Source organism: Fopius arisanus, unplaced genomic scaffold, assembly GCF_000806365.1.
Source record: "Fopius arisanus strain USDA-PBARC FA_bdor unplaced genomic scaffold, ASM80636v1 scaffold00069, whole genome shotgun sequence".
Lineage (NCBI taxonomy): Eukaryota > Metazoa > Arthropoda > Insecta > Hymenoptera > Braconidae > Fopius > Fopius arisanus.
In genome coordinates this window covers 569,524-597,294 of record NW_011887808.1, presented here as the reverse complement: position 1 = coordinate 597,294, position 27,771 = coordinate 569,524, and the positions used below count along the sequence as shown (strand labels likewise).

The following is a 27,771-nucleotide window of genomic DNA, read 5'->3' as shown; positions in this document are numbered from 1 at the left end:
AATTCTTTATGAAAATTTATCAAATTATGACTGTTCCCGAAATTGCCGCCTAATGTGATGTACAAGCTCTAAAGTCACTATATGCGATCATTTTATGAGGAATTTTAATGGAGTATGACATATTTTGGAAGTACTTCTATTTAATGATCAAATTAAATTTAAAAAAATGAGATTTGGCAGAATCTGTTGAGTCGACTCCCACAAAACTACCGACATACAAGAATCGCGCTTCTTTCCAAAGATGGCAGCACAAGTTTCGAATAAGTGCGTTGTCTTCACTCAGAAAAACAATTATTTCTCCCAAGTCAATTCACTACCTACAAGAAAATTCATACATTTCAAATGGAAATATTTGTTGACATTTACTTATGCCAAATCAATTGGAGGTGGATCAAGTGGAGGTGAATAAATTGATTTGATTTTTGATATTGAAAAATGTTCTGTTGATATTAACTAAATGACAATAGAGAAATTCTAAATGGAGATAGATGCCAGAAGGAGCAATGACTAGACGTTAATATCCAAAATGATTTTTCGCTGCTTAATCTCACAACTCATGCTGCACAACTCGTCACAATCGCAAAGTACTTTTTGCCATAATTTTTTTCATGAGGATGTTTGACGTTTCGTCTGGAGTAGAAAACAATTCCTTCATGATTTTTTGCTCATCTGCTTCCATGACCCATTGGCTTGCCATGTAAATTCAAACAGTCTTGTGCAGGATTATTCAAGGTCAAGGTAACAATGTTCAAAATAACATTATTTTTGAAGTGATGCAAAGGTGGGTATAACGCTGGTGGTCTTCCTTCTCGGGATCTTACTTCCCGCCCGTAATGATACGTGAGTTGATTTCAAGTTGCTTATGTTTTCATTATTTTTGTATTTTGTATGGAGAACTAGCGGTAAGAGGTTGAAACCTAAATTGGGCGAATATTCAATTTATGAACTGAATATTTTTATGATTTAATATGTGTGTATTCAAACATCTATCGGTGGGTAAAGTTCGTGGCCAATGAAATAATGTCAGAATATAGATAATACAGTGGATGAAATGATGGAAGATATCTTGAGGTTGTATGAAACATGAATTATCACAATTAAAACAAGGGTAATCAAACTAGTATAAGCGGATTGTTTCGAGAGCCGATTTTATCGTAAATATTTTGAAAATGGACCAAGTAAGTAATTTTTTCATAAAAATTCTTTTTGTAAGAGTTATCAATTAGCTATAAAAATATACGGAAATGCTCTGATCGTAGTTTACTTCGGTAATGAAACAATACGTGAGTGTGAAAAATTTTGAAATTTTAAATAATTGTATTCGGATTTTATTCATTTAAATATCAAAGTTCGTAAAGGTATTGGAAACTCAGACTTGTATTTTCAGAAGATCTTGACGGATTGAACATTTGATAAATTTAATGTTCAATTGTCAAGTTTCGAAATCTAAAAACTTCATATAAATGTATATATTTTGATGATTTGGCAGAAAGGGCATGTAGGGGAATATTTTGAAAGAAAAATTATTGAAGTATGTCATGTTGTTATTGCGAAATTGAAGAAATGAAATGTGCATATGAAGTCAACTATTTCTCAAACAATTTCTTCGATTAACACTCGAGACCCTTTAATTAAATATTTCATTTTATATCTTAAAAAAATGACGAAAATATGCTGTTTTTTTTAATATAAAAAATTAAATATTTAACTCAACGTTTAGAAATTTTGTAGAAATTTTGTACGAGCGGGCATATATGTTTTCGCTGCTTGAGATAGAGGGCAACAAGAAAAACATTTTTAAAAAAGAAGTCAATCGTTTGAGTTTTTGTCGAGATAATTCCGAAAAAGTGTAAACAAGCAAATTACATTTATGTCATTACGGCCGGTAAAACGCGTTTCTAACTTCGCTTCGCTCGGATAAAAACGCGTTTTCGGCCACGATGACATAAAATAGCATCATAGCCACGGTGAAAAAAGTGATTCTGACTCATGCGCATTATAATCCTCGTCTCCGACTCGGACTATAAAGTCGCATTTGTCAGATTCCCTTTTTCCGTCCTAGGCGTGAAAAATACTATTTCTTGGAAGTTATTCGGCTACTTCGTTACGCAAATTAACAGATTAAAATTCCGTGCGAAAAAGTTTTTTCGCTTATTTGTTAATTTTTAGCAAAAGTGACCCCTGACCGGATATTACCACAGACAGACATGGGGCCTAAATTTAGTATTTTTTAATGCAAAAATGTGTATTAATAAAATGTATTGACAAGGCGAAAATCACACAACAAAGAGAAACAATGGAAGTCGAAGTGAAAACTAATTTGAAAAGTGATATAAATTTATTCTGTGACATTCTTTAGGAAAACATCGCTTACAAGAAAATTCCATAAAATCTCCATAAAATACAAAAAAAATGGCGGATAGTCAGATACATCTTTTATATATTTTAATGAGGAAGATAAACGGCAATGGAAATATAAATGGGAATGGAAATGGAAATGGAAACTCTTGATGGAATTAAATTATTGAATATAATAGTGCGGTCTCGTGGTCAAGGTATTAACGTGTCACAACATTCCTTCATCGTTCAAGGTAGCAAAAAATTCGTACACTCCTCTTTTCGCAAGAATTCGCACTTGGTGTGTATTTACGTAAAAGATTACCGTGTATTTGCGAATAAGTTTAGGACATCCGGAGGTTGATATTTGATGTGGGCGGGACCAAAAGTGACGCCATACCAATCGCCAATATAAATTTATTGCACGGTATTTCCCGGAGATTATGGAACAGATTTTGTTTGTGGATTTTCCACCGAGTGGGTTCACACAGCGGGTTACGATGGTTTTTCCGTTGATAGTTTTACGTAACGCAGCAGCCGGATTGACCGCTTTCACGTTTACGTCGCAAATCTTCGCTCTCATTTCAGCACTCGTGTCTTGGCAATGATTTTCAATAAAATTTTTTCGTCAAAATCATAATATTTTTGACAATGACAGAGTGAGAAAGTTCGAAAGTTCTATGCAATTTTCCATTGAATTTCAATTCAAACAGCAGTCGATTCCAATTGATCGGTTAAAAAGTTGACAATAAAATGGATTGCCCGTATTTTTTTCTAAATTATTGCCTTAACTCAATCAATTGAAATTATTGGACAAATATAAGTGATCGATATTATTCTACGTAAACGTCTGAAATTTGATTTTTCATGTACATATACTAAAGATTTACCTCTATAATTTACATACTTAAAAGTCGGGCGCCAAAATTAATCATCCTCGCTGGCACAAAAAAATGAAAATTTGCACATGTAAATTCCGCTTTTAAAGAGTAATTTCAAAAATTCATGAATGACTTTTAAGTGTAATGGACGGTTTTCGTTTTTTAATTTACTCAATTTGAACCGCGTAATTTACGGGTTTAAATGTCGGAATATCAATTTTTCGATTTGTGCAGCCTTACGTTTTTAGTCTCGTAATTTATGGTTTAATCTCAAGATGATTATGGACTGAAAACGTAAACTACAATTTTATGCCCATGAATAGCGAGGTTCAAATTCGTACATTATGATTTCATAATTGTAATTCATGATATTTAAATGATCGTTTACCTTCAAATTTTGTAATTAAGCCCATTGGAAACACAAAAATGACCATTTCGTAGTTGTAATCGCCAAGGTTGACATCGTTATTCACTTTTTAAATTCCGTAATTTATCCGATTGGAATCCCGTCGATAACGACTTGAAGCTCGCAAGTAATTTTTTAAATTTCAAGTAATTTCTTTTTAATTTCGTAATTGATCTGATTGAAAATGGTAAATGACGTTGCAGAGCCCATAATTTACGGTCAGCCTTTTGTGTATGATTCGAAAGCAAAAAACGTAATTTTGATAATTTCGTATAGGGCTACCCGAGCATTTGGTAATGCCGAGTGTTGCTAATTAGAGGTCACATGGATGACGATGCGAGTGCGTGTGCACTGAAGGACTTTCGCTTTTGCTCCAACAGTACGTCGACATTACACACACACACACACACCCACACTCAATAATTCCAAACATCTCTTTTCTCTCGTCTTTGTTCCCATCTAAATACCACGTGCACTCTGCTAATTACTGAATAAATTTAATTGTGCCATTTCTCTGTGCGAATAGCATCATAATTTGTATCTTCATGATTCTACTCTGATTTCAATGGGGCTCATACTTGAAAATATCGGCTATTAATCCAAGGACTACAGGTTACATAGTGGGAACTTGAGTAAAAAATGTCGGACGCAAATAACATTAAACCACTGCGTCATTGGTAGAAAACATTTTACCATGCATGCCCAAGTCCATCGATTCTTAGATTCATGATTGTTATCAGTCCATATGTGATTGAATATTCATTTAATACTAATGATTTATCGTATTTCGTTGATCAATTAAGGTGTACGACTATTGGAAATTTAGGCGCAAATTTTGTGGAGTTAAGGGACCAAAAATTGCATCCATTTTCGCAATGCTTATTATTCAAGAAATTTGTCGTTATTATTTTCAACAGTAAGTGAAGATGGTGAATGACTGAGAATCATAATGATGGGCTTTAATAAGAGGTGTATCCTCTCACAATTCTCCATATAGCTGTGGAAAACTCGCTCATTTGGGAATTTCACTTAGATCATTAGCATCCATTTTCTACGATTTTCAATATTTTTCTATTTCGACAAATTCATATTATTTAATTCCTCCTAAGTCTTGATTTTAATAAACTCCAACGAATTCCTGAAAAGGGAGTGTTTGACAGACTTTTGACAAAAAAATTCCGACCGTAGCGTTCGAGAATTATAAAATCACTGTAAAGATTCGTTTGCACACTCATTATTATTATTTAATTTAAGAAATCTTGGAAAAACTCGTGAATATATGCGGAAATTTTTCACAAATTCATGAAGAAGTCTGTGGATGATTTCCATTACAAATAATTATATTATTAATCCTTTACACACAAATTACATTCATAATTTTTTTAAAAGAGATGAAGCTAATTCACCACTTTATTCTGTATCATTTCGTACCCCCATTTTTCTAATTGGCTAGCCCTCTGTCAGTTTTGATAATCAATGGAAAATCGAGTGATAGAATTTCAGGATTTCAGATAGACTGGATTCCATCATATCACAAAATAAATAAGTTAATAAATAGATTTTATTCGATTTACGCAATGACGGATTGTGAGATTCCTTTGATTAATGATCAAATATTGAACTTCTAAGCATATGCGATTGATTGACTTTCTCTGAGGAAATAGTTTCATGCAATCGACCTCTTTATTTAATGGCTCAAGGGCGAGGTCGAATTTCATGTAATTTGTACTGATTCCCCTCTCTCCCCTCGAGATGCGACAATTTTACTATATTCTTTTTCGCAATGGTATGTTTCCTTCAGTGTTATTTAATCGTACTTTCATTACATCAGTGGTTCGTATAGAATACAGTTGTGCAATCGTTGGGGAAAGTGACGGGTGCCGTCTCTTGACCAGTGTTACAGTGCCAATTCGAAATACGAAGGGAAAAAACCCATGAATCTTCACTAACACATCTACATACCTGAGGTCATTCACACAATCTATCCCATTTACCGAAATTATCGACACTATATATCAATAGATTTATTATCTTTTGCAACTTTCATCTCCAGTGCCGGAACGCTGTTAATTTATTATGACCCATATTCAATAATTTATAGGTTGTAACAATGTATTTAAAAATACCATAAATTTCCAATTAGTATACATACAGAGAAATACATACCGAAAAATCTAAATGTAACTTACAGTTAAGAAATTGTTTTTTGTGCTTTCGAAAATCTATTTTATGATTGAAGTTGACGCACAAATTACGATTTCTTAAAAATTTTTTTACAATTTACTTTTTTTACGATTTTTCAGTGTGTAAAAATAATGGTTGAAATATATGGTTCGTATATATATTTTATGTATTCATTATTATTTAGGAAAATATGTAGGATGGGATATGGTATATATTTGTTGAATATTCTTCAATTGCCGGCGAATTACTCTTGAAAATATAAAGGGAAAAATGTTTACTGGCTAGATAAATTTGCATACAATTTATCGACCGAGTGTTCTTTTGAAATTAATAGTTAATAACTAATACATGGAAACTATATAAATAAACAAAATTGAAGGAGTAATTATAATCGAGCCAAATAGTAAAACTATTTGGATTTTTTTTGCAATCATTTGTTTACTATAATTATAGTTTATTCAGTTTTGATAGAAAATAATTTGAAAAATTAGTTGATTTGGTTCTTCAAAACGCTTGACTATATTGAACAGGAATCTTATTTTTCCTTAAGTGATGAGACTGATCTCGTAACAATAGTATTAAGAGTAATTTAGATTGTCATGTGGAAAGAATAACTTCAGACGTAATACACGACGGAGATGTCAATCCGGAGAGATTGCAAATAGTTATGTAAGAATCTTTGCTGTTTGAATTTTAATGTTGTAAAAACTCGATCTATCTATAATATCCAGATACCTAACAGGCTCTCTACCCTTTATAGGGGATTGTGTACTTGCTGCAGTTACGAGTTACTTTGAGTCTATTTTCAATGAAACAATTCATCATTTTTCTCCTTGACGTTGCAAATAAAAGTCGACTCAAGTTATTGACTTATTCTCATGTTCGATGTACAAAAAACGTCTGAATTATCATTAGACTTGAAGCAATTTTTCTCTTGCGGACTTCTGCATTATACAATGATGTGCCGATTTTCCTTCACTTCAATAACTTCCGTAAATGGCTTAAAAAATAAGAAAAATTATTACAGAACGCTTTCATTTTGCATCTACATACGATCAGATAATAATTCAACAGTATGCGATTTATTTTGCAGGACAAAATGAACAAATATTCGAACCCTCTTTGAATTAGAGCGTTGATAAGATAAAACAATAAAGATATAAATAAATATCTAGAAAAAATAGTATTTTTCTAAGAAAATTTGTCGAAAACAATAAAAATCCACATTTATGCTTTCTTTCAATTTTTCAGTACTTGGATTTTTCAAAAAACTACATAAACTCTGTATTGTTTATGCTTTACAACATCTTGCTATACAAATTCTTGCTTTGGCGTCTAGAATTATCCACTTTTTTCTGCACCAACCAATTAGCAACACCACAGATTCCGCATCCTGTAATTTACTCAGTACTCTTAATGGCATGTTTCCACTTCTGGGGCATAGTCCAGGGTTGATGATCTGAAGATGTAAAAAACAATAGATCATTATAACTCAAATAGTGATCGAATGATGAGTACTCGAAGTACTCGAGCGAAATGAATCAGTGCAACCTAGAGTAGGTGGTGGTCATGGCCGTCTTTGAAAGGACAAAGTCCAGTGAAAATGAAAAATTATTGAAAGCGAGCAGAATTCTATTAATTCTACAAAGTACCAAACTGTCAGGCTAATTAAAAAATTTTATTATCTGATAAAAAAATATCTCACTTGTACAATGAGGAAAATAATTCCTTCTGTTGAGTAAATTTACTTGGCAGATGCAAATTTATTTACCAGCACAACTGTTTTTCAGTGTAATACCCTGAGTACTTGAACATTTAACAATACAACAGTTCGCTGCAGCAACCGAGAATGTCAAATTTTTCAAATTAAGGGTGAAGCTATTCGACAAAATTACAGACCTTGGAGTTTCCACGTAAGAACATTAAAAATACCTTATTTCGAAGTCGAACTAAAATCTAATGGAAATCGCACAAATGGGAAACGATATCGTATTCCAGGAAACGTGTGCATGAAAATTCTTATTCACAATGAGAAACATAGTGTTGGAAGGTGCTGGTTTTCAAAACAGATAAAGCAAATAATTATTCATCGAAATTATTGTAGCTTTCTCTAGCCACCCCTTTCCTTTTTCAATGAAAATATCGAAAATTACATTGAAATCTCAAAAACTCAAAAAACTCATTTCCATTTACTTCTTGAGAAAAATATTCCAGTGTTACATGTAATTACCTTTTCCAAGTAAAGAAAAATTTTTCATCTATTTCCCGACGTACAATTCGTCTCAATCCATTCTATTAAAAAAAATTGCTAATGAATTTTCAAAATTCCAAAGAAACAAAGCAAAGAAAACAAAAATGTGTGATAAATCCCCGATAATTTCGTTACCTAAAAACATAAATATGTGAACGCGAATATCTCCGTATATGTGAAGGTCGTTAAAAATCGAATTCAATCCTCAACTTTCACTTTTCATCTCGGTCTTCTATAAAATATCTTCTAACCTACTCACTTGGATCCTCACGCCCTTCAGCCTGATTCGACTATTTAAATATGCATCGAGGATGATTACAGATAACCATTGAATAATGCGTTACGTATATAAATCCCCATGAAAATGAGATAAATGATGTGAAGGTAACGAATGAATAAAAAAGTGTTAAAGAAAAGGTGGGAAATATGTACTTAGGTGGGGGTGAAGAAGGAGAGAGAGGCGATAGGAGGGGAAGTCTGGGACTTTGCCTGATTCGTTGATCGTTCTCTACGTACGATCCAACGATCCAGCGATCCAGCAATTTGCGGCTCGATCAGTCTTCGGCAGGACTCGAAAGTCGTTCGTGAGTCCCGCGAAATATCCCTTTTTCAACTCAACATTTCTCAACTCTCAACTAACCTAAGGAGACAATTACTCATTATTTACCAAAATAATATAATTATTCATTCGTATTATTTTTTTTTTAATTTTCATTTGTTTTCAATTCGTGTGAGTTATATAGTAGTGTTTCTTCCATGTGGAAATTTGAGTTCTTGTGTGTTGTTTAATGATGACGGAAATCGTCAATAATTACTCCGTGATTGTTTAGTGGTTTTTCAATCGAGTTGTGATCGAGAGGGAGAGGGGAGTCATTGGAAGGAATTGATTTCAGGTAACTGCATTGGGTTATGGGGGATTTGATTCGATAATCGATTGATCTCGTTTAGATTTCTCGTTTTGTTGAGGAAATTTCCCAACTTCCGGCATTCGTATTCTCGTCTGAAATGATCTTTTTTTTTTGTTTGTCGCTTTGATTTAAAACGAGTTTTTAGTGGTGACAAATCGGCTGAAATGCATGATTTGTGGAAAGAGAATTTCATGGAACAGAAACTTTGTTTTCCAAAATGGGAATATTTTATCGAAAAGATTACAAGTTCCAGAAGCTATGCGCTAAACTCACTGTTAGTGAAATTAATATAACATAATAATAATTGATAATTCATGATTATTATATGATTTAAGTTTCAAATAAAAATCTTTTTATTACATCTGGCAAAATCAAGTCTCTTACATCATTGAGTGTTAGACCCATTAACAAAACCGATTTTTACCTGTGAAAGTAAATATATGGATTCTCTGCTGTTACACATTAATTTTAGTAATACTGAATATCGTAATTATGTGGGTTGCATTATGTGGGTGCAGAAATAAGTCGAATTATTTCAGAAGCTTTCTTTATTTTTTCGCAATGTTATTTATTTTGTGGAAGTTGATAAATAGATTTGAGTTTTATTCTCTAATTTTCCTATTACTTAGAGGAAGGAATATCAAGATGGAATAGTAAAAATTGAAAAAAAAATATAATCTATTCCAGACAGCATATTGTTAAATGCACGTCAATAATCGTCTCATAAAGAATTCATTAATAATTATTCATGCACAATTAATTCGTATTGCCTCTACTTTGCGGATCCATAGTACGTTCTAATATTTTAATTATTATAAAGCAAAATTAATCATCCAATGCTTAAACATTGGAAGCTCTCTCGGCGGGAGTTCATTATCATTATCGTATGGTTCCTCAAATACAAATGGACAATTAACCAGAAGAAAAAAGAAAATAGTCATCGAGGGTATCATATAGACATAGGTGCGACGCGAGTTGAATTACATCCGTGAATTCTCCGAAAGACAATCATGATTATTTGTCATATTTTTTCTGTTAAACCACGCACCATTGTCAAGTTGATATTGCAATCGATTTATTCAGTTCAGAACGCGAGTTGCATTCTCAGAGCAAGACCTCACTGTTGGGAAATTAGAGTTTAGGTTTCAACTAGAAAAACCTGAAAATTTTAATAGCTAGGAGATGGGATTTTTGAAGTAATAACAATAATCCCCCATTTTTAGGTTCATCCACAAATTTTAATATATTGAATATTGAACTGTGATCGAAAATTTAAATTTTCACGGCTAGTTAGAAAATTCAAGCTTTCATCGAAAAATCAATAATTGTTTTATTTTAAGAATCCAGTCTCCTGAATTTTCTATAGAATTCTTCATTGACGAATAATTAAATTTCAATTTGTCCATTAATTAAGAATTTGATGATATTGTCCATTGTTAAATTTTCACAATGAATTAAAAAACCTAAAATTTCAGTGGAATATCAATAATTGTTTAAAATAAAAAACCGAAATTTTTCGGATTTTCGACGAAAATGAAAAATGCAGTAAACGTTTCCGGTGGAGATTGCATTGAAACCCACATGATTGAAAATTCACATAACATTCAGACAGAAATTTCACTAAATTAGTAGGAGTAGCCCTCTAGAGGTATTATTGCCTAATGGATAGTAACAAGTGTGCAATGTATGTGACAAAATACGTTGTAGCGGGCGAAAATAGTCGATTGTTGGCTGTGGAAGGAATCACATCACTTTACATGACATTTAAATTATCACTGAACATGTGTGTGACTCTTATGCCGGTCAATAAAGTCTAACAATAAATTTTAACAAGCTTTAACGAAATCCTACAATATTTTTTCTTGAAAGAATCGATTACTTGTGATAATAGAGAATTGATTAATTTCTGTTACTCTATACCATAAATTGAAAAACTTTAATCAATCCCTGGAAGCTCTTACGAAAATCACCAAAATAAATTATTTAACCAAGAAAATAAATCATGATTATGAAGACATTTAAGAGCCAGTGCAGTAGAAACTGTTCATTGATGGATTAATAAATTAAAGATGCAAAAGTTAATGTAAACGATTTTGAAGTGAATAAGTGGTGATTTTCATTCATATTCGGAGACGAAAAAATGACGACAGTTTCACCGATCAGGTAACCTTTAGACTTGATATGAATTTTATTCATCTAGTGACCTCGGCGCCAGGTTCATAAAATTTTCACGTATCTATTCCACAAGAGCGAGTTATGCTGCGTATAAACTCGATATTAATTCCATCAAGTATTTTTTAACTGTAGGTATTGATCAACACAACGTGATGCTTGTGCAAAGCCCAATTGATCTGTCAAATTAAAATACGTCTTGAGCACGTGTATTAAAAATGTCCTTGAGCTTCAATTGCGCAAAAATAAAGTAGGTTTGTTGAAGAGAGAGTTGTTTGGTTGACGGCGAGTCTTTGTCGTCATTTTCGATTGGACATCAATGTTTATTCATACGAAACAAATTTCTCGTTTTGTTCTTGTCATTTGTCAGAGTTGATCTTAGGGAAAAGCCAGGAATATTTTCACTTGAAATCATTTACTCATGGTCTGTCTCTTTACGATTTTTTCGTCCACAAATCAATAAAATTTAAATAATCCCAGGAAATTTGGATTAATTATTAAATGATGATTTGCTTGTCCTTTAAAATTAATTTATTACAATCGAATTATTTCTCTTGGTGTTCACTTAGCATGAATAAAGTGATGACAATGCAAATGATTTTTCATGTGACAGCAAAATGGTAAATATCTGGGTGAAATTGAAAATACACAGTTGGACAAATATAAAAGATTCAGTGGGTCAGTCTTTCGAAGAATTGGCGACGATTTGGCCCTTCCATTGCACTCAGTCATTATTTATTCCTCACACACAAAGACAATTATATCAGGAGAAAACCAATTAATCAATACTTTGATTAGCACCTTTAAAAAATCTTGAAATCGTCAGTCACGATTTATCTCAAAGTTTTATTTATTTTCAACTATTCAGCGATATCAATTTCTGAAGAACAAATTTTTCGTCACAGATTTAAAGGTAGAGATATTAAACTTACATAATTACTCTAATAAAAAATGATTATTAAAAGGAAGAAGAAAAGTGGTTAACTGCAATGAAATATGATTTATAAGTGCCAGTAACAATAATCTTCGGAGAGATGCAATAGATAATGTTAGTTGTTTCTTAATTATCCATCCATTAATTTTGCAATATAAATTTGCAAACTGCGAACTCAAGGACATTGATCGTGCACTGAAATTACAGGGAACTGTGAAAGTCCTTAGGAATTACTTGCACTGGTGTATGAATTTCACAGTGAAATATTGGGTTCCCGTGAGAATCTGTTGATGTTACTGTTAGTCGAGTGGTGAAAGGATGGATAGGCCTTCCTTTTTCCAACAGAAACCACTTCGGGTCATTCTAGAGTCAACTTACAAACGAAAGTGACAATAAATTCTAATAAAAGCGCATTGAACTTTTGTTATTTACGTGGAAGTATTCACTTTTTTACCCACTCCAATGTCATCAACATGGAGATTTTCTATTAATATTTTTTTCTTTTTTTTTTATAATCGCCGAAGATCCCATAGGATATTCCATAGGATTAGGATTCCATATACGAAAACATAGCTTATATACAAAATTTCAAATGTTTTCATCTACACTTTGAAAACTTCTTGGTTATTCAATATTTAGGCACAAAAAAAAATATATATATATTATGGAATCAAGTATATTCAATACTTAAAATAAGTACATTTACTTAATTATTTTTAGTATCACTTATACTTGATTTTAGTGTAGTTTATTTGGAATGTAGTGCATGATTTGGCTGATCCTTCAGCACTTTTTAGATGTTGAATTTCGGTGCTTTCTTTTTAAATTCTATTCTTTCAAACAGCTGATTAATTATTAAAGCATTCTCCTCCGTTTTTTTAATGTAAAAACAATTTTTCCTTAATATCGCATTGAACATGAAATATAATAGAATCAAGTACAAAATGTATTTAAAGTACGCTACTTATTTCAAATATATTATTATATTTGATAATTTGGTAATAAGTAATGTTTGTGACTGCAAGAAAACTTTCGAGATGTATTCAATCATTTTGAAGATATTGGAAGCTATCGTCAAATTGTTATTAACGATGACAATTTCGTTATAATAACAATGCAAGATATTGAAAACAAAAGTTGAGAAACCCCGTTTGAACATAAAAAATAGTGAGGAAGCAAATATTTGATAAAGTAATCGATAATTGCTCTTAAGATTGATAGTCATGAATTAATAAGATAATAAGGAGCGATAATACCTGAAATGTTTAAAATTACAGATTGCAAGAATTATTTCCGTATATAAAATTGTCGCTTGAACGAAGTGAAAAGTCAATAAATCGATTACTTCGACTTTGCCTTCGGAGATGGTGTGGACACTACAGGAGAAACTTTCACAATCAAGAAATTGTTTCTTCTCCGGATTAATTAATTTTCACCTAAATAGATGGAACACAGAGTGCGAATTTAGTCACTTCACCAGAAGAAAATAATTCACAAATGTTTGAGGCGTGAAACATTATGGTGAACATTCAAATAAGGCTCAGTGGCATTTTTTTAGCAACTCATTTGGAAAGATAAAAATTGGGTCGACAACTGTTGATTGAGTAAAAAATGGAAGTATTAGCGAAAAATTTTACTGCTGTAGGCTAATGACCTGAAAACCTTCCAGGTGGGATCATTCACCATGTAATGGATGTTAGGTGTCACGCGACCTGAATAACTAAATATCTATCATCATTGAATATCATAGTAAACATACATTTTTTACAACAAGGGTCTATTTGAAGCGTGACCAAAAGATTTCGTTAGAAAAGTATTGGATCTCAGAAAATGTTTCAACTCAAACGTGAAATTACCAGAGCAATCAGTAGTACAGTTCAAGCACCAGAAAACCCATTTCAAAGGATGGCGACAAAGAATTTCTACTAAACAATACTGCGAGGAATTCTGCAGATTGACCTTTCGTGTGATTCACTACAATTTTTCATAAAGAAATATTTTTCAATACTATAACAATCGATAGTGCCAGCAAAATTACTTCTCGGCGAGAACTTTTCAAATCGGCAGTATTTGGAAAAACCACAAGACATTGATAAAGAGGAATAAACAAAATAATTTTAGTTGGAATGTTAATGCTCCATTAAAAGAAGATGGGGCTTTCCACTGACTGAAATTCCAATGGGGGAAATAATTAATAAACATGACGAAACTCATAAAATTACGAAAAATTAGAGACCACTCAGAAAAAATTGTGTAAGAGTTCGGTAAAGTTGTCCTCAAGCAAAATTCCCTTCGGAGTGACGGAATTGGTTATTTCTATTGGATATTCCTTTCGATTTGATTGATTGAAATGATAACAGCGAATACTAGCTTTCACAATTACCCAGAAGCTGGAAGAATTGCCAGATTATAATTTCTTGCTCAAATAATGAGCCAGAGCATGAGGCAAACTGCGAGAAGAGCCCAGAAGATTGTGGTCACGTTCTCCATTGAAAGAATGTCCCTGACATCGATTTAATGGATCACCAGGTCATACAGTGTAACTGCAATGAAATTAAACGGAGAATATTATATGTTTACTTATTGAAAAATAACAAGCTCCTCATTTCGTTGATCTAACATAATCGATTATTCAAGTCCGTGTGTAAATTCGCTTCAGTGCATTAAAAATGGTTTCTCACCTACAATCATGTACGGACACCGTTCTGTACAATACCGATATAGTGATAATATATCAACAATTATATAATATATAATAACATCAATATATGAAATATATTACATGTAATTCAAGATATTTGTTCATCCATTTTGACCGCGAGAGAGTAGATATCAGATGAAAAAGAGTACAAGGTTGAGGAAATTTGGAAATCTTAAATTGATGAAGATGTAAAAAGAATTTTTTTTCCTGTGAGTGAAGAGCTTGAGGAGGCGGAAATAATAGATTCAACGACCTCGACTGTGGCAATGAACACTCGGAGATAGTCATCATGATTTCACTGAAATGAAAGTATTAAATTCAGCTGAATCCTGGATATGTACTATAAAGAGCAACGTCCTTGAAGAGGCGGACATTTTTTTGAGGTTTTGCAGCCTCTGAAAACCGCCGAAGGTCTTTCAAATAATAAGATTTGTATTTTTTAGCAAATCTTCGAGAAAGAGGATTTTATAATTAATTAAAGTATTTCAATTTAAATTCGATTATATATTTTGTTGTCCACTTGGATATTCGTTACATTAATTAGAAACATGTAAACAAAAATGAGTATAAAAATACAGTTGAAATAATAATACTGATATATTTATTTTGAGTGTACTTTATACTTGATTGTATAGCATTCGATTTTTAAACGATATGACTAAAAAACAGTTTTTAGGGAATGAAATCGATGAGAAACTTTTTATGAATTCGGAGGATATACAAATTGGCCAACTGTCCCAAAAAAATTAATGAAGAAACGATCGAAATTCAACATGGAAGAAATGTTCAAGGATCACCAGAAACACGCATAACATTCAATATGCTTCAATATGAAATATCTCAGATTCTAGTATATTCTAGTATACTCAAATCAACCCCCCCCTTGTGGTGGGGGAAGGGGACAAATGAGGAAAATTTAGGAGAAATGGCTCTTACTTATGTCGAGACAGTCTAATAAGATTACTTTCAGTAATTATATAGGTAAAATATGTAATGATAAATTTTATATCTATAGTATGACTTGTGTCCACTGGCGTTAGATAGACTGGCAGTTTATAACGAAAGTAATATAAAACTCGGGAACATTGATATTTGATTGCATGTCAAACCATTGACTAGAGGAGTTAGGTGAAATGAAGAGACTTCCCTTTCAAGAACTCCTTTAATTCTTATTGTATTATCTTTTATGAACCAAAGAAATTTATTATCTATTTTAAATTTTTATCGTATATTCCAGAGATTTTGTATAAGATAGCTTTCTATATGAGTCCTCGCCCCTCGAGGAATCCAATAAATTCCAATTTCATACGAAAAAAATTATTTTTGAAAAATATGTTTAAAAATATTTAAATTCTGCCTAATTATTCTTAAAATTATCTAGAAATATATGGTATCGTGAATTCAGTTATTAATTGAATAATAACGTCAATAATAAATTTATGTCCTTTCAATCGCAAGATATGATATGATGTGACATGAGAAATGAAATTTCCACCCAGAAAGTTTCATTTATGACTGACGGGGAAGAAGCAATGAATTTACAAGTGGTGAAATCATGAGTTGTTTGAAGTTTCCATAATCCATGCTGCTGATCTTTTTGGTAATGATCAATCTATAAACGATTCTATAAGGATGGCTTGTTGTCATCTTTTCTAGAAATTGTTTATTTCAAAGATAATGTAATAATTACCGGTATGAGTCACCAGGATGAACTTCCAAGAATGATGAGGGATTTATTTGGGTGGGAAAAGGACAAATTTACAATGTGCTATTTAGGAAACCTAATTTTTTATTTAAAACTTCATCTGCTATGAATATCTCATCTTTCAATCATCTTTAATTACTTTCTAATATATTGTTCCTTGCTTTTGAAATATTTTAAACTTAAATGGTATTTAAAGGGTAAATTAAAAACAAGGGTAATTAAATTAAAACAGCACATTATTAATAATTATTTAACTCACTTTTAATTTTTTCTCGAGTAACTAATATTACTTCTTGATAGTGTTTGAAACATTACACAATAGTCACATAATTTTTCCTGAGGAAATGAAATTTTACAGAGATTTCTCAACTTATTATGTCTCGCAAATAAATTCTTGAACGGTCAACAATTTTTATGGAGCTGAAGAGTTATTTCTACGTTGCGTTCTGTAAAATTTCTCAATCGTGTTGGGGGAAAAATAACGAAGTGCTTTTTTGCTCACACATGGTCAGTCATCAGGCGGGTAGTTAATTTTATAGAACGAATTGTCGAATTAATGTAAGCAATTAAATAATTACTACAGAACAAAGTAATATAAAAAAAAATACACTTAAACCGAGTGTATTTCATCATTGATTTGAATACGTGCATTATTGGCATAGTGGTTCAGGAATATCTATTTGCAATGCGAAAAAATTCATTCCAAATCATAAAATAGAACGACAATTATATAATAATGAGAGGCGAATCGTTTATTAATTAAATGAGATACCGTGATTTTTTTTGGAAGGCAGTTTTTAGCCAATATCTCGGAATTGAAGAAACGTAGATAATTTTTTGCATAAAAATGTTAATAAAAAAAATGAGACCTACAAAAGAGGTAACGATAAAAATATCATTATCTTCCTTCATTTTCGCGAAATTGACTAAAAATTGACCTCGAAAAAAATACAGTTATCCTAGTTTTTTACTTGACGACATAATATATCCAGTAGAATGTATCCTTGGGTAACATCTGTTAGGATTTGACAGTATCGAAAGAAGTGGGTCACCGTCCCAATATCTCTTCCTCGAATGCTATATTGACACGAAATTCCTGACTTACGCAACGCAAAAAGTCATGGTTTCGTTCTCTGAAACCGCTCGTCTCGCAAGTTTGAACTTCGATGCTCGAATACAAAATGATATTACACACAAGAGGTCCCATCGTTGTGCAAATATGACCCATCGTATTGCAGTGTTTATGTAAGCCGAGGGGTTCTCTATCCTACAATCCTGTTGCATCAGTTGAGATAAAAGAAGTTTGCAATGGTCTTTGTCAAGCTAGAATTCGCTACACGCCCATATTCAGTAAATCATCAGGTTCAGGTGACGGTTTCACTCAGTCATCTTCTTAGTTTGATGTGAAAAAGGAGAGGTTAATTCGAACAAATGACATTCACATATGTTGAAGGTCAAATTCTGAATTATCATGGAACTGATCGAATCGTTTGACACCTGAATATCTTTTTTTCCCTAGATATTTATTATGAAATAATGAATGTTATATTAATATTCATTTATAGATTCCAATGATAGAAGACGGCCCATACTAATTCGCCTGAACGTTATAAACCATGCACTGTTGGAAAGTTCTTGAAAGTTCACTTACAAAGTTTGTCGGATTTTCAATTTTGTGGGGTTTAAGTCAATTCCAATTAAAAATGGACGCTAATTTCTCATTCATTGTGAAAATTGAAAAAAATTCACTCCTCATGCTCTTCATGTCTAACTGATGATGCATTATTCACTGAAAACTTAAGTTATCTTGCTTATCGTCAAGATTCAACTGTATCTGATATACAGTTGAATTGTCAAGAAAATAAAAAATCATGGAAATTATGATTTGAATTCACAACAATTTGACAGGGTTTCGGTGTCATACGGATCTAAAAATAGAGAATTATCAGATCTAAAAAATTATCTAATTCGTTAATGAAGAATTCCCCAAAAATTCGATGCTACTTGGTCGTTGTTAAAAAATTTCAATTTGTTGTTTAATTTAACAACTTTAAGTGGAACTTTTCATCAGTGCAGCACTTGAGAAAAAAGCAGTAAGTTTGAAAAATTGTTAATTATGGGTGTTGATAAAAACGGGAACATTAATTCATAATGATGAAATTCGAGTGTTTGAATGGAGAATTAGTCTTGAAATTTTATATAAATGATTTTAATAAATTTAAACTTTTTTTCCGTTTTTTTTTTTTTATTGGAAATTCCGGCGGACCTTTGGCCTTCCAAAAATTTTTTCGTTGGCAATTTGGTTACCCTTTTTTTTTTAATTCTTAATTGATTAGGAATTTATTTACATTCAAATACTGAAGGCAATTGTTGTATGAAATTCATAGAGATTGGAACAATGAAGCGCCCATAATTCATTTTGATACGTTCTCTATGTTCTATGCCTAATAAAAATCTTTCAAATTTGAATGAAATCTTTGTCAATTTTAAATGACAAATGGTTACTGCCCTAGAATGGTCGTAAAGGTTCTGATCCAATATGCACCTGGATATATTTAATTGAATTTTACTTCTCAGGGTATTTCTCAACATGTCATATTTACACCTGGCGATAAAAACAAAATGCTGAGAAAATGAAAGTGAAATAGTTGAGATTGTTTATGGATTTAAGGCCGTATAAAATTGTTGCCGATTACCGAACGGATTTGAGTAGTATAAATGGTTGAACAATCGCAGTAATGAGTGACGTCATAACGAATTATGAATACTATTTTTTCTTTCTTTCTTTCTTTCCTAATTTGTAATAAATAATAAGATACTTAACAGCTCTCCTTTCAACGTAACACGTTCTTAGATTCTTTTAAAGGTGTTTATCCAAAACCACTTAAGGCTTAAGAATAATTTCAATTTTTTAAACTGATAGATTGGAGGCATTTCGTTTCTATTTTTTAGTAAAAATGATAACTCATTTGAATTCGATTTCATCAAAAAGTAGTCAAGATGTAATGTGATAATTGAACTACGTTTTATTGTTCAGATCGAATAGTTTGAATTTTTGATGTATGAATGTTGTTTCTGTAGTCACGTTCGAGAATCGATGCGGAGTACTTGAATACTTGATTGAGGTCATAACTTGGTCGATTATAATTTGATGATTTAGTGTCAAGGAATCTGTACCAACTTTACTAAATTACTGCAATGCTTCCCTCAAATGACGGTTTTACGGTTGATTAATGAATTATCAATTAGCAATTGCTATCGACAACTTCCCATAACTTATATCATTTCTCCATTATTATTCGATAAGAGACAATTCGATTTAAAACCCTGAACATTCTTCTCTAAAATTAATCCTTCTGACAAGATGTTCTAGTACTATTTCCTCCTATCTCCTCAATACTTCATATAATTCCCAATCGTAATGACCAACATCAACAATTTCCTACTATAAATCACCGCCAAAGAATATTTTATATAATCCGAGAAAGCTTGACAATTGTGAATTCTTTGATTGTCACATTAAATAATTGTCCAATCATGGCAGATAAAGAGACCAGCAGTTCGGGACGATCGAGGGGCAATGCCTGTACTTTAAGTCAAGTCAAGTCAAATCAAGACAAAGTGACAATAACATTAAAACGAATGAAGGAGTTCACCGAGATTTATTGAGACTTGTGCGTGTCCTCTTTGATGGGGAGCGATTGCGAATAAAATGTCGATGTCCCATACTCATGGCTACATAGTTGGAAAAGTAGCAGCAGACCTGTTAAGATACCGGCTGTTTTGTTACGTAACGGACCACGGCTTTCTTTTCGCTGACGCTCAACAGTTTCCATTGGGCAACAAATTCTTTCAGTGGATTATAAACCACACCGTTAAGGTACTTCCGCAGTAAGTTTTTGGAGTCTACAGCGAGGATAAAGATTAGAACTTCCCAATTCCGTTGCTTCATCTGAAAAACAATATGACGCGGAAAAAAAATAATACGGGAATCAAGTCTAGAATATACTTAAAATAAGTAGGTGAAGGGGTGAGGGGGCAGGGGGGGGGGACTAAAATATGAACTTTGAGGGTAAATGGCCTCTCTTCATTTCTATATCTTCCTAGTTTTTTTTCATTTTTGACATAGATGTATAAGGGTGAGGCAAAGCGAATCGCGTGCGCAAAATGGACTTCTCATCTTTCATTTTCTAGGTTTTTTCTTTAGTGCTGAGTCTATACTAAATGCAATAAGTAATGAGGAATGAACTTATTAGTCACTGGTGACTAATGGAATGATGATCGAAATGAAAGGAACTGCATTCGTTTAATGATGCTCTTTGAGAAAAAAAAAGATCGTAAGAAGAGGTTTATTTTATCCACCGTACCCCCAAAACTTTCGTGCTGTAGACGGATTGGACAAATTCAGGGAGATGTTTTTGAGATTATAAACTAGTCGATTAAGTGGTACAGATTTTTGCGGGACGAGTTTCTGCTTAGGGGCCCATTTTATCGTTCCCTCTCCTATAAATCTTATCTTAATGCTAGTACATTCATAATTATTATTAGAATCGTAGAAAAATCTACTTTTCACCGAAAGTCACCGAAAATTGGATATATTAGGATCAAGTATAAAATATATAATATGCTTCGCTCTAAAAAAAAAGTTGTGAGTAGGCGAATTCCTTATCGATCTACTTCGTCTAGGTAATGATCAGAAAAAACCTATTCATTTATACTCATTTTTTCAACACAATAATATAATATATTTATAAAATTTAATTACATTCATAAAATCTTCCACAACTTTTCTTTCCATAATGAATACATAATGAACATACATAATGAATGTGATAACTCCATCACTTTTCTCTTTTTTTATAACTATAATCAATTTAAGTGTAAGTGGGCGGGCCACACAAAAAGCGTACAAACACAATGTTAAAACGTTTTTATAGTCAAATATTTCAGAGATTTCCATACAATGATCAAAGATTTTCTTCTAAGAGAGGAGTCATCCTTTCCTTTAATAAAATCCGTTATAGAATTTTTCTCCCAATCAGTCGCCTCAAGAGCAAACAATACATGCGCGAATTTTTCTATCATAAGAAACCCAATGTAACGTTTTTGCTTCTGAATGGAAGCTTTGTATTCAGCCATATTCAAGTTCCCAATTTTTTGTGTTAGGATAACTGAATGTGGTCTAAAAAGTCCGAATATACGGTGTTTAGATGGTGTATGTATGTATGTATGGATGCATGTATGTGCGCGTGTGTATTTTTTGCTTTTTTTTCTCTCCCTCTTGTTCTTCACCAGGAATTGATACAATTCAAACTTTTTCCAATGAATATAAACTTTTAAAAGCTTTATCTATTGAAACTATTTGGAATTGAAATCGGCAGAAAGATTCGAAAATATCTTTTTTTTTTCCGGAAATTGATTTTCAACGATAACTCAAGTAATTATCATCATCGAGGAATCAACGATCGCTTAAAAAAATGATATTAATAGGTTCTTGATCGTATCATAATGTGGAGAGAATGGCCTCATTTGTTGTCAAGTTATAGCATATTGTATATGAGATTTTTTTTTTCATCTTTTTTGTAATCAACGGAAAATATGAGCAATATCAATAAAATGACTGCTCTATTTTTTTTTTCTCAAAGCATTCTTGTTCAACTCAAAAGATGAGGGAACTACCCTTATTATTTTCCAATTTCCAGAAAATCCATTCGAAAGCTTGTTGCTAATTTCTTAGCTACAACAGCTATACGCAGTTCCTTATAATGCTATTCCTCACTGGTTTATCGGATATAGCATACATGTACATGTATATGTATATACAAAAAAGTGCTGACGATAGTATCACATAAACTATCTACTATACCTAAAAATCCCGTTAATTTGTCAATTGCATATTCATTATTATTATTTTCAAGTGAAAGAATTGTTCATATCCATCAATCGATTTAGCGAATAGTAGCATTAATAACTAATGACGACTAGTTGGTTCTGTTTTATGATGAATTAATTGTTTTTACTTTCCTGCGTTTACAGTGACAACATAGGAGTCGGTTCTGCCAACTCCAATTCAATCACAACAATGCAAAATCCAGAGACCATAATGGAAAACAACGTAATAAGCCAGAGCACAGTTTTATCCACTCCAGGTCTTAATAATGCCGCCTGGAATCGTCAACAGGCAGTCAGTGTGCGGCATGCATTCAAAACGTATGGTAGTAGCAAAAATCCAAATCACGTACTGCAGAATCTGAGCATGACAGTGGCCAAAGGATCAATGTGAGACATAAAATATTTCTTTTACGACAATTTGTTACTAGGAAATAGTCTATGCAAAGTCACCGTGAAAGTGTGTCATTCAGAGGAAGACATACTACTTCGCACTTTTTCATTTTTGCTTCTGAGTCAAAGCCTTGCATTCATTCAATTTTTGTGTTTTATCATTTTGCTTGCAAATTATAATTGAATAATGATTTTTTTTGTTCATTGAATGCATAAACGAGTAAATAAGTAGAAGGACGTTCAAAATATTTCAGAAAAAAATTTGCGAGATATTTGCGTTTAAGTGTTGTATGCTATCATTAACTATTTAACACATCGAGGCTTAGTCTGGAGTCCATGACGTATCGATGATGATCGACTTAAGTAAAAAAAATTGTCATTTAGATACGGTCTCCTCGGTGCTAGTGGCTGTGGAAAAACTACCCTATTGTCTTGTTTGGTGGGACGAAGACGACTCAATTCTGGAGAGATTTGGGTGCTAGGGGGTAAACCTGGAACGAAAGGCTCGGGTGTACCGGGAAAAAGAGTAGGATACATGCCCCAGGAGATAGCACTTTACGGAGAATTTACCATTCGAGAGACCATGATGTATTTTGGATGGATTTTCGGAATGGAGACACCGGAAATTGTCGAAAGGTTGAGGTTTCTACTGCAGTTTTTGGATCTGCCTTCTCAGAACAGAATGGTCAAGAATCTCAGGTAATTAACATCTTTTCCGATACTATATATAATTCAAAAATTTCAAATTCTAGCAAAGAAAGAAGAATATTAAAATTTCTCTCATCTATTAATCTAACAATTTACGCAAATTACATAAACTAGACAGAACATACCATTTAATTCCGTTGTGTCGATGACATAGCCAATTGATCAATGAGAAATGAGTTTTATTTAAAATGACCAATGAGAACTAGGGCTACGCGTAAAGTCTTACGCATGAACGTAATTTTGGTGTATCGACTTTTAGAGATAGGATTATGGTGCGCCGATTCTGAAACAACAATTACTTCCTCAAGGATATCCAAGTATTTTGGTCAAAGTAGCAACTTCTTTTCCATAAAATTTTCGTTTTGTTGAAAGCTCCACCATTTTTTCACTTTCACTTTTCATCTTTCATAGCTAAATAAATTTTATTAACACTTTATCTAAGGAATATTGTTATCTATATTTTATGTAATTTTATACTGGTGTCTTATTGTTTCGAACTCGAATGATGGCAATATTGTGCATGTGTTCCATATGACTTGGTCCATATTGAGTTGGTCCAAGGAGTTCCCTCGAAAACGGACCGCTGCTAAAAGTGAAAAATGTGTGGATTCAAACCACCCAATACGGCCTGGATCGAGAGATTTTCAATTCCACTTTTTTTTTTAGTATTTGATCCTAAACTCATTTTGTCCATGTCTTGAAAAAAACTAGAGAATCTAACGAATAATTTCATATATGGTTAAATGTCCGAAAAAACACTCTAAGTTTCCCAACGATGAGCTTGAAAATGCAAGTATGGTGTTCTCAACAAAACTACATGTTAATTTTTGCCTTTTAAGAATTTTTATTTTTTTTTTTATATTCGGAAGCTCTGTTTATAATTATATTCAAAGTAAAAATTGGATCTTGTTCTATATTACTTGAAGGGGATTTTACCCAGAAAAAATTATCGGTTCTGTCCGAAACAAATTTTTCTTCTCATGTTTTATTCAATTGTTAATTTTATTAATGTAGTGGAGGCCAACAAAGACGAGTATCTTTTGCGGTTGCCCTTATGCACGACCCCGAGCTTCTCATTCTGGATGAGCCCACAGTTGGTGTAGATCCTCTTCTTCGACAAAGGTATGTACCACAATTACAATAAGAGCAATGCTAAAGTTGAGAGTGAAATCTTCCATCGACCATTACGCCAATGCTGAAAAAATGGGTTCCATGTCAAATAATCTCCCAAGAATATCCCCCATAAAATGCCACATTTTCAATAAGAAGGATAAGAAAATGAAGACGAATTACCACAATACGATCAACTAGCACGCAAGAACCGACTGTTTCCAACTATAGAAATGTTGTGACTCACCACCACACTATCATTATATAAAAAAATCAAACAAAGAAAACGCGTGCAAATAATAAATCAGCAACAATAAAGGCAGAACCATGTCTCTCAAACTAATATTAAATCCCGAAACTGGTATTCTTCAATCAACCAAGGATCAAAGAAGAAAAGGTAACGAAGAATCCTATTCCGGCAGAAGACATATTACAATTACTTTCCGCCTTATTAATATTCCCTTGATTTTTCAACCAATTTCCTTTCATTTCAATCCCATTTCTGAAATGAAGTTGAATTTTGAAAATTAATTTTTAAAGATTTTTATATTCTATACTTACGCGTTGGGAATCGTAATTTATGGCATTGCTCCCGTAATTTACAACATCAAAATCGGAATTGACAGCATTTCTGGGCGTATTATTAGTGGTTTCAGCTCGTAATTTACGTTTTCAAACGTGTAATGTTCAAGATTAGAAATCCCATAAATCGCGTTCCAAATCTTGTATTTTAAATATAAGAAAACATCGTACCGCGCGCCAGCGCGCGGGTATGGAACAATTTCTGTAAGAGAGTTACGACTTATCTCATTGTAGTTACGACTTTGTAATCTCTCTTTGTAGCTTCATGATTTCAAAATTTTCGAGATAATCGATTGTATCATGCGTGTCCCTTTTAGAATAGGACTGTTTTCTGTGTGTAGAATTAGTTTAGTTAGTTAAGATATGACAGAATCTCGCTTCGCCATTGTGGCGTGATTCGGGAGTTTTGATTGCCCATGCACTTTACGAAAATTACATAATTTCGAGCAAAAAAAATTGATTACGAATTATTAAATTATTACATATGGCTTTACGGTTCACGCTGTATGCTTGAATAACAGTCCTGTGAATATGATGAAGCTTAGTAATAATCCACCGAGCAATAATTTGACGAGAATGCTAACTGATTGGTGCATTATCGTAGTAAAGACTGAAATTGATAAAGCAATCACTGCAGTACCTGGATAAATCTAATCGTAAAAACTATATTTTTTTTCCTCGTCCACGTCCATGTCCTTGTCCTTTTCATTATCCTTGTCCTTGTCCTTGTCCTTGTCCTTGTCCTTGTCCTTGTCCTTGTCCTTGTCCTCATCCACGTCCATGTCCTTGTCCTTGTCCTAGTCCTCGTCCATGTCCTTGTCCTTGTCCTTTTCTTTTTCCTTGTCGTTTTCCTTGTCCTTGTCCTTGTCCTTGTCCTTGTCCTTGTCCTTGTCCACGTCCATATCCATGTCCTTGTCCTTGTCATTGTCCTTGCCCTTGCCCTTGTCCACGTCCATATCCTTGTCCTTGTCCTTGTCATTGTCCTTGCCCTTGCCCTTGTCCACGTCCATATCCTTGTCCTTGTCCTTGTCATTGTCCTTGCCCTTGTCCTTGTCCTTGTCCTCGTCCTCGTCCTTGTCCTTTTCCCTTTCCTTGTCCTTGCCCTTGTCCTTCTCCTTGTCCTCGTCCACGTGCATGTTTATGTCCTTGTCCTTGCCCTTGTCCTTGTCCTCGTCCACGTCCACGCCTTTGTCCTTTTCCTTGTCCTTGCCCTTCTCCTTGTCCTTGTCCTCATCCATGTCTTTGTCCTTGTCCTCGTCCACGTCCTTGTCCTTGTCCTTTTCCTTGTCGTTTTCCTTGTCCTTGTCCTTGTCCTCATCCACGTCCATGTCCTTGTCCTTGCCCTTGTCCTCGTCCACGTCCATGTCCTTGTCCTTGTCCTTTTCTTTTTCCTTGTCGTTTTCCTTGTCGTTTTCCTTGTCCTTGTCCTTGTCCTTGTCCTTGTCCTTGTCCTTGTCCACGTCCACGTCCACGCCTTTGTCCTTTTCCTTGTCCTTGTCCTTGTCCTTGTCCTCATCCATGTCCTTGTTCTTGTCCTCGTCCACGTCCTTGTCCTTATCCTTGTCCTTTTCCTTTTCCTTGTCCTTGTCCTCATCCACGTCCATGTCCTTGTCGTTTTCCTTGTCGTTTTCCTTGTCGTTTTCCTTGTCGTTTTCCTTGTCCTTGTCCTTGTCCGTGTCCGTGTCCTTGTCCTTGTCCTTGTCCTTGTCCACGTCCATATCCTTGTCATTGTCATTGTCATTGTCCTTGTCCTTGTCCTTGTCCACGTCCATATCCTTGTCCTTGTCCTTGTCATTGTCCTTGCCCTTGCCCTTGTCCTTGTCCTTGTCCTCGTCCTTTTCCTTTTCCTGTTCCTTTTCTTTGTCGTTTTCCTTGTCCTTCTCCTTGTCCTCGTCCACGTCCATGTCCATGTCCTTGTCCTCGTCCACGTCCACGCCTTTGTCCTTTTCCTTGTCCTTGTCCTTGTCCTTGTCCTCATCCATGTCTTTGTCCTTGTCCTCGTCCACGTTCTTGTCCTTGTCCTTGTCATTTTCCTTGTCGTTTTCCTTGTCCTTGTCCTTGTCCTCATCCACGTCCATGCCCTTGTCCTTGCCCTTGTCCTTGTCCTTGTCCACGTCCATATCCTTGTCCTTGTCCACGTCCATATCCTTGTCCTTGTCCACGTCCATATCCTTGTCCTTGTCCTTGTCATTGTCCTTGCCCTTGCCCTTGCCCTTGTCCTCGTCCTTGTCGTTTTCCTTTTCCTTGTCCTCGTCCTTGTCCTTTTCCTTTTCCTTGTCCTTGTCCTTGTCCTCATCCATGTCCTTGTCCTTGTCCTCGTCAACGTCCTTCTTCTTGTCCTTTTCCTGGTCGTTTTCCTTGTCCTTGTCCTTGTCCTTGTCCTCGTCCACGTCCATGTCCTTGCCCTTGTCCTTGTCCTCGTCCATGTCCTTTTCTTTTTTCTTGTCGTTTTCCTCGTCCACGCCCTTGTCCTTTTCCTTTTCCTTGTCCTTGTCCTCATCCATGTCCTTGTCCTTGTCCTCGTCAACGTCCTTCTTCTTGTCCTTTTCCTTGTCGTTTTCCTTGTCCACGTCCATTTCCTTGTCCTTGTCCTTGTCCTTGTCCTTGTCC

General features: G+C 33.8%; 1 protein-coding gene across 3 annotated transcripts in view; it reads left to right on the top strand.

Moving 5' to 3' along the window:
• snu (snustorr) overlaps window positions 1–27,771 on the top strand; it is a 50,131-nt gene that overhangs the window by 4,989 nt on the left and 17,371 nt on the right. For 2 of the 3 annotated variants that reach the window (XM_011309663.1, XM_011309664.1), the window contains exons 3-5: window positions 22,516–22,758; window positions 23,146–23,460; window positions 24,484–24,591. In XM_011309663.1, the coding sequence (XP_011307965.1) occupies window positions 22,516–22,758; window positions 23,146–23,460; window positions 24,484–24,591 (666 nt within the window). Of the gene's footprint in view, window positions 1–8,593; window positions 8,953–22,515; window positions 22,759–23,145; window positions 23,461–24,483; window positions 24,592–27,771 lie in introns of those variants that run through there. The other variant, XM_011309666.1, reaches the window with a different exon arrangement.